Here is a 7,741-nt window from a genome sequence, read left to right on the forward strand (position 1 = left end):
TCTTCAGGCAGGCGACTCGGTGCACGTACGGCAGCGCCGCGCTCGCTCGCTGTCGCCAGGAAACCTTTTCCGTCCAAAGCTTGGCCGGCGGCCGCCATCCAAAAAATTGGCCCCTTAAATTCCGACCTTTCAAGCAGGAGCATTGTGCGCACGCGTTTGAACACGCTTTAGACTTGTTTTGCCGTTTTCAGCAGCTCAAAGCTCCCGTTTTGTCAGCGCCTTTGCCACTCGCTGTGCGCTGAAAACGACGGACTTGCCCGGCTGCTCAGCCCGTCAACCATGAGCCGCGAGCGCGGCGTCATTGTCCGTAGGCAGCTAGTGGCAAAATGCACCCTGTTAGAGTTGCGCTCGCTCCAACTTATTTTGCAAGAACCACACGGGAGACAAGTAAGTTCTTTTGGACACCTGCAGGTGGAGAGTCCATCCGTTGTACGAATGAAGTCTGACTCTCGGCTCCTGCACGAGCATTTTAATTAAGAGAAACAGGGTGGGTGTAAGAGTGGATTGAATAGAGGAAGCCCTTGACCTCTAGTCAAAACATAGCAAGGGGTGTTTTACGACTTTGTGTAGGAAGGGATAAGCGATAGGGATAAATAAGGGATAACTAATATTATTTATTACAGGTCGCAGTCAAAGTCAAAGCAACACAATGATACGATAAAGATAATCTGGAAAACCCTGACACACCCTGTAGTTGTCACTTTTGGAAAAGACGAGCGTCCCTCCAATCATCGCCGGTGACGTGTTTTTCAGGCTCTGGAGACAGGAGCTCATGTCAGAAATGTCATTGTGAGTCGCGTTTGTTTCTGCGCCGGAGCCGTTCGTTCCCTTTGCATCCAAAGAATCTCAAAGGCGGATTATTTGTGTCGACAGGAGAGAGATTTGCTGCTACGATACCGACGTCGAGAATCTCTGAGGAGGAACAAAGCGTGAGGTCCTGCAAGGTGAGTCTGTTTGTTTGCGGCTGCTTGGTGTTGCGCAAGATGAAATGGCCTTTTTCTCGCTATCGTTCCTCTCGTCGATTCATCGTGAGGTGTCGCTTCAGTTTGTTCAGAGAGATGTTTGCTTCCGCGCCCGCAGGTCATCGAAACATTTTACGGCTACGACGAAGACGTGTTGGTGGACTCGGACGGATCGTCCTTGTCTTTTCACACCGACAGAACCCCCGACACGGAACCCGAAGAGGTAGCCCGCCATTTCTGCCAGCGTATTGGCACCAAACATTCCTCTTCAGCCTGGAATCGGACTCGTCTTTGCGTCGCGGGTGCTTTGTCGCCGGTCTGACTGATTCTGGTACTAGTGCTGTGTTGCATTGGTGTGTGCATGAAGAGGCGGAGCTTCGCTACCGCCAGCTGACGCAAGAATATCAAGCGCTGCAACGAGCCTACGCTCTGCTAGCCCAGACCAGCGAAAGGGGACTACGACGCCGAGAAGGAGATCAAGGTGGCGCCCCTTCCCGCAACCCCCGGCCGGGTCGCAGCCTCCCCGTTCTCACCCAGCCTCGGGTGTTCTCTGGTCTGAAAGGAGGAGGAGGAGCCTCCCTCCTCCTCCTTTCAGACCAGAGAAAAGCTGATGGTAGAAATGGGTCACTATCAAAGCAGAGTAGCAGATCTGGAGTCAGCGCTGAAGCAACAAGGACAGGTAAGCTCATCAATGAGCACACCTTTTTCTCAGACAAAATAGCTACATTCTTCAGTCACTCATCCGTCTGGCATTACTGGACCAACCCCCCCCCCCCCCCCCCCCCCCCCGAACGTGGCTGGGAAAATGCGGAGAAAAGCAAATGTCATTTTCCAGTCAACCAAAGAATTTGTGGATGAAAATGACACAACATTCCAAAGCTGTCCACGCGTTTGTCTCTTCTAGAATGTCAAGTGGGTGGAGGAGAAGCAGCTGCTGCGTCAGAGCAATCAGCAGTTGGCCGAAAAGGTGACGGAAAGAAAGGCGCTGGGCGGAGTCGCTTGGCGTCACACCTGTCGGGAAGCCCCGCAGATGAGGTCTGACTGTCTTTTCAGGTCAGGCGGATGGAGGCGGAAGAAGCGCGTCTGAAAGAGCACATCCAGGATATCCGAGACCAAAACGAACTGCTTGAGTTCCGCATCCTGGAGCTGGAGGTGGGAAGACTCGCACAAGCGTGTTGAGGCCAGAGATGTGACGGACGGACGGACGGACGGACGGATGCATGCCTCTGCCTTTCAGGAGAGGGAGTGGCGCTCCCCCGTCTTGAAGTTTCTGCAAGTCCGTTTCCCAGACGGCCTCAGCCCTTTGCAGATCTACTGCGAGGCCGAGGGCGTGAGCGTACGTAAGGCGTCCCTCGCAACCCTAACCTTAACCCGAGGTCCCAGAACACCTTACATTGCTCCTTGCGCCTTTCCCCCGGACATCGTCATCAGTGATCTGATGAAGAAGCTGGACATCCTGGGCTATAACGCCGTAAGTGTATGTCGAACTCCTTATGTTCGCACTCCACGAGACTCGGCGGCTCAAATGTGACTTTTGGAAGGCTTTGCGCTGAAAGAAGCTTGTTGACGCTGTGCCTTTGGGCTCTTGCAGAATCTCACCAACGAGGAGCAGGTGGTCGTGATTCACGCCAGGACCCTTCTCACCCTAGCCGAGAAGGTAACGCGCACGTCCACGCACGCTCTCGCATTCTGCTTATGTGACAGCAGCCTTTCCTCAGTGGTTAGAATACATCAAAGTGACCAAGTCAGCACTTCAACAGAAGATGTTGGACATTGAAAGTGAGAAGGTAGACAGACACGCGACATCAGCCAAGGGGAACTCCGGCAATGTGCCCCAACAATTCTGACCTTGAGCTGTGCTAGGATATGTTCTGCAAGCAGAAGGGCTACCTGGATGAAGAGTTGGACTTCAGGAAGTGTTCCATGGACCAGGCTCATAAGGTAAGCCGCCCTCAAATCTCCCGCCGGACCACTGATGGACGAGGATTGCGGCCCAGAGGATCCTGGAGCTGGAGGCCATGTTGTACGAGGCGCTACCGCAGCGGGACTGCCCTGCCACGGACGGCGAAAAAGCCAGCCACGCTGGCGTGAATGACGTGCTGACGGCGGATCAGAGAGAAGAGCTTAGGAGCGCCGTGGACCAATGGAAGCGAGCCCTGATGTGCGAGTTGAGGGAGCGCGACGCTTGCATCCTCCAAGAGAGAATGGATCTGCTGCACAGCGCGCAACAGGTAAGGGCCCAAAGCCAGCCCGGCACTTACTTGCACGCTTACTGGCTTTTGAATGCCACTTTCCATTTGTCCGTCCTAGAGGAACAAAGAGCTGAAAGAATTCATCGAAGCTCAGAAGAGACAAATCAAACAATTGGAGGAGAAGTTTCTGTTTCTCTTTCTATTCTTCTCCTTGGCCTTCATTCTGTGGCCCTAACACCAGCTGGTGAGTGAGCTCCAGCGGCACCGCACTCGACACCTCCGATACACTGCCAGCCGGTCTCAGACGTTGGCAGACGCTCCGATGCCAACGTATACCCCCCGCCACGGTGACAGAGGCACCGCGTCACACCGGCGCTCATCCAATCAGAAGGCAGGAAAAGCAAATTCACATGCAGGGCACTTTTGAACCAGAAGAGAGCGCCACAAAAAACGGTTGTTGCCCCAAACGCGCACTAAAAAGGGTCAGAATAACAAGAGTCCCACTGGCCAGCCGGGGCCACCCGTCCAGCTGTTTCTTCAGGGGGGAAAAAAATTGGAGTCACCGGTGAGTACATTTTGCATTTAGCTCTGCTTTTCTGCTTCTGTCTTCAAGTGTGTGGCATCCTGCGATCAAAGAGTCAGCCAACCCCAAAGCGGTTGACCTCAACGTCCCACCACCATGCCTACCAGAGCAGGTGACGTGATGCTTTGGACATCCTTCCGTCTCAGATGCCCAAAAGTACTCTTTGCCACATCTGCGGCAATACGGTGTCTTTTCAAAGGTGCAAATAAATCCAGCGTGGGCGGAACACGCACGTCTTCGGTTTTTCCCGCTTTGTTTGTGTGACAGCTGTTGTGAAAATTTTATACAAATAAAGTTGTATAGTACAGGTTTGGCCAAGCCGCAACTCCCGAACCGCATGCGGCTCTTTTATGTTCATATCAACATTTGTGTGTGTGTGTGTGTGTGTGTGTGGGGGGGGGGTTGTGCGTGTTGGCTTCACTTGAGTTCAATTTGGTATTTTGGTCAAAAGCGCATGTGGTGAAATTCCACAAAGTAGGATGGGCAAACACATTTCTTTAAACTATGAGTGTCAATTGGGCTCTCGAAATGGCAGGGAAAAGATGCACAGCAAAACAAAAATACGTAGATGAACACAGGACGTTTTAATCAGAGTGGGAAAGTTTCTATTTTTTGTTGAACGTGATGGCAAACCATTCTGCCTGATATGTCAGACCTCAGCGCATTTCAAAGATTCAAATCTTCAGCGCCATGCACTTCAGCTCACTCCATGCTAACATTGATCAGGCGTCGAACCCGCATCATCATGCTTAAGAGGTGGCCATGCTAACCAGTGCGCCATTATGTCAACGCATAATAACTAAGTCTACTGGTCAAAACAGCGGTTACTATATGACGTCGCTACGTCGTGGTCACGTGACGCAGACAAGACGTCAATGGACGTGGGCAGAGTTAACTTGTTTAAAAGGGAGTAGGCAGAAGAAATATTTAATTTATTTAAATCTATTTTGAGTGCACACCATTATGCCAATGCATAACAACTGTAAATCTACTAAACAAAACAGCGGTTGCTATATGACATCTGCCACGTCGTGGTCACGTGACATACGTGACGTCGATGGGCGTAACTTTCGCCGGAATTCAAATCCGCGGGGAGAGTTAACTTGTTTAAAAGAGAGTGGGCAGAAGAATTATTTAATTTATTTAAATCTATTTGGTGTGTGCGCCATTATGTCAATGCATAACAACTGTAAGTCTACTAAACAAAACAGCGGTTGCTATTTGACGTCTGCCACGTCGTGGTCACGTGACGCGGACGTGACGTCGACGCCTACTTTACATCCCACCGATCACAGGACTCCTCGGCTGCATAACCGTGCCCCCTTCCCAACCAATCGGATTTGCTATACGCGAAAACGACGCCAATGGAAAGAGCTTCCGCCCAAATTTAAATCCGTGGGCGTGGCTCGCAGCAGGAAGTAGGAAAATGGCGGCGATGTTGACAAAGACACAGCGGATGGTAACATACGACTAACAAGAGAAATATTTTTATTTTCTGCTTGCAACTGGACCGTCCAGAGCGTACACGGTAAGTACAACTCATCGTTTTTAAAAAGAAGTACTTTTGTTGCCCTGAAAAGCGAGTGACGTGGCGTTTGTGGGGGACGTCGAATTTCGACGATTCTTTCTGGTCAACGGTTGTAAATGATTGTGTTGATTAAAAAAGAAAACTTGATGTAACTCTACTTTTAACTGCCGTTTCAGATAGATTTGGAATTGCATCACATCCAATTTTGCCTAGAGCGTACACGGTAAGTAACACTCGTTGTGTTTAAGGAGATTTACGTTTGTAATAGCAGAAGTGTAGCCGCGTTGCGTTGTACGTGTGAATGTTGGTCCGGGCGAAATGTTAATGTTTAATTTCATTCCTTTAGGTTCCACGGTGTTTGTTGGCTGCAAGTTTTCCACTGCAAGAAGAGGCTCATATCATTGACCAGGAGCGAGCTACAATGGTGAGTAGCCATAACATTTATGTTAAACACTTCCTATTTCATGTCTAACAGTACTTGATTTAACAAATAACCATAAATAAATACAGTGTGGGCACTGAAGTTAACATATGTGATTATACTGCCTAATCTGTCACCGAGTAGATTGTTGCAAAGTAATATAAGATCCAAAGTTGTAATTCAGAATAGTTTTCAAAAGAAGGCCATTAGAATTATATACAAGTCTGATTACCCCGAACAAGCTATTAATTAAATCACAAATTCTTCAATTCAAAGATTTGGTAGATTATCAGACAAATAATGTCTAACAGTAATTGATTTAACACATCACGATAAGTAGATTGAGTGTGGGCACTCTCAAGTTAACCTATGTGATTATACTGCCTAATCTGTTACAGAGTATGTTGTTGCCAAGTAATGTAGAATAGATCCAAAGTAGTAATCCAGAATAGTTTTGAAGAGGCCATTAGAATGATAAACAAATCTGATTACCTTGAACATAATAACAAGCTAAGTGTTTAATATGTCCTATGAAGTCAAAATTGGGCACCATCATGTGGTGAAATTTGGAATTGCATCACATCCAATTTTGCCTGGGAACAAACAGATTACATAAATCTTAGTTTTGAATAAGCCACTCCTTCTCAAACAAGTAAACTCTGCCCATTTTGCGCAGTAGATGTTCTGTTAATATCTAGTATTTATACAAAGTCATAATTTAAATTGCTTTCAACCTTCATTCATCGGTTCAACCAACATTACTCGCTCTTCTTACCAACTTGTATTGATTTAACTAAGCGTTTAATACTTCCTATCAGGTCTCAAATCGAGATTTGGCAAAATACAATTTCAGCAAATCCAATTTTGCCAGGGAACAAAAATAGATTAAATAAACTAAATAAGTCCTCTTCCCATTAAATAAATCAGAAAAGTCTGTCTTGTAACCAGTCCTCTTCAAACAAGTAAAGTCTGCCCATTTTGTGCCGTAGATTTTGTGTCTATGCCTAGTATTTAAACAAAATCATAATTTAAACGACTTCTTTCCTTCATTCACTTTGGAAATTTGGAATTGCAGCAAATCGAATTTTGGCAGGGAACAAAAATAGATCAATTAAACTAAATAAGTCTTCTTCCCATTAAATAAATTAAAAAAGTCTGTCTTGTAACCAGTCCTTTTCAAACAAGTAAAGTCTGCCCATTTTGTGCCGTCGATTTTGTGTTAATGCCTAGTATTTATACAAAATCATAATTTAAAGGACTTCATTCCTTCATTCACTTTGGAAATTTGGAATTGCAGCACATCAAATTTTGCCTGGGAAGAAAAGTAGATTAAATAAATTTAATAAGTCTTACTACTTCCCATTAAATAAATTAAATACGTCTTACTTGTTCCCACTCCTTTTCAAAACAGTAGTTTAAAACGAGGGCCCTTCACTCAATCTTTAACCTCAACCCCGCACGTTGTGTTGTATCTGTGAATGTTGGTTGTGGCCAAATGATAGTTTTCTTTCATTCGTTTAGGTTCCAAGAAAACTTGATGTAACTCTACTTTTAACTGCCGTTTCAGATAAGCGGGTATTACGTCGCAGTCAAATGCCGCGGATATGACGTAATTGCCCGAACCTCCGCCAAAATTCAAATCTGTTGGCGCGATGGCCGTGAGCCACTGAGCAGCGACGATTATCAACAGAAATATCTTTATTTTCTGCTTGCAACTGGACCGTCTAGAGCGTACACGGTAAGTAACACTCATTGTGTTTAAGGAGATTTACGTTTGTAATAGCAGAAGTGTAGCCGCGTTGCGTTGTACGTGTGAAAATTGGTCGAGGCGAAATGTTAATGTTTAATTTCATTCCTTTAGGTTCCACGGTGTTTGTTGGCTGCAAGTTTTCCACTGCAAGAAGAGGCTCGTATCATTGACCAGGAGCGAGCTACAATGGTGAGTAGCCATAACATTTATGTTAAACACTTCCTATTTCATGTCTAACAGTACTTGATTTAACAAATAACCATAAATAAATACAGTGTGGGCACTGAAGTTAACATATGTGATTA

At 46.6% G+C, this 7,741-nt stretch overlaps 1 protein-coding gene across 1 annotated transcript; it reads left to right on the forward strand.

Moving 5' to 3' along the window:
- Positions 1 to 2,271: 2,271 nt before the first annotated feature.
- LOC148378145 (janus kinase and microtubule-interacting protein 3-like) lies at positions 2,272 to 3,890 on the forward strand (the record flags this gene model as incomplete). Its single annotated transcript, XM_088367991.1, has 7 exons — positions 2,272 to 2,433; positions 2,554 to 2,619; positions 2,681 to 2,749; positions 2,826 to 2,903; positions 2,960 to 3,193; positions 3,273 to 3,398; positions 3,768 to 3,890. Coding segments are annotated over 6 exons (726 nt in total), but the record flags the coding sequence as incomplete, so codon positions are not given.
- Positions 3,891 to 7,741: the final 3,851 nt, after the last annotated feature.

The sequence above is a fragment of the Syngnathus floridae genome, unplaced genomic scaffold (assembly GCF_059516105.1).
Source record: "Syngnathus floridae isolate MCC-2025c unplaced genomic scaffold, RoL_Sflo_1.0 HiC_scaffold_62, whole genome shotgun sequence".
Lineage (NCBI taxonomy): Eukaryota > Metazoa > Chordata > Actinopteri > Syngnathiformes > Syngnathidae > Syngnathus > Syngnathus floridae.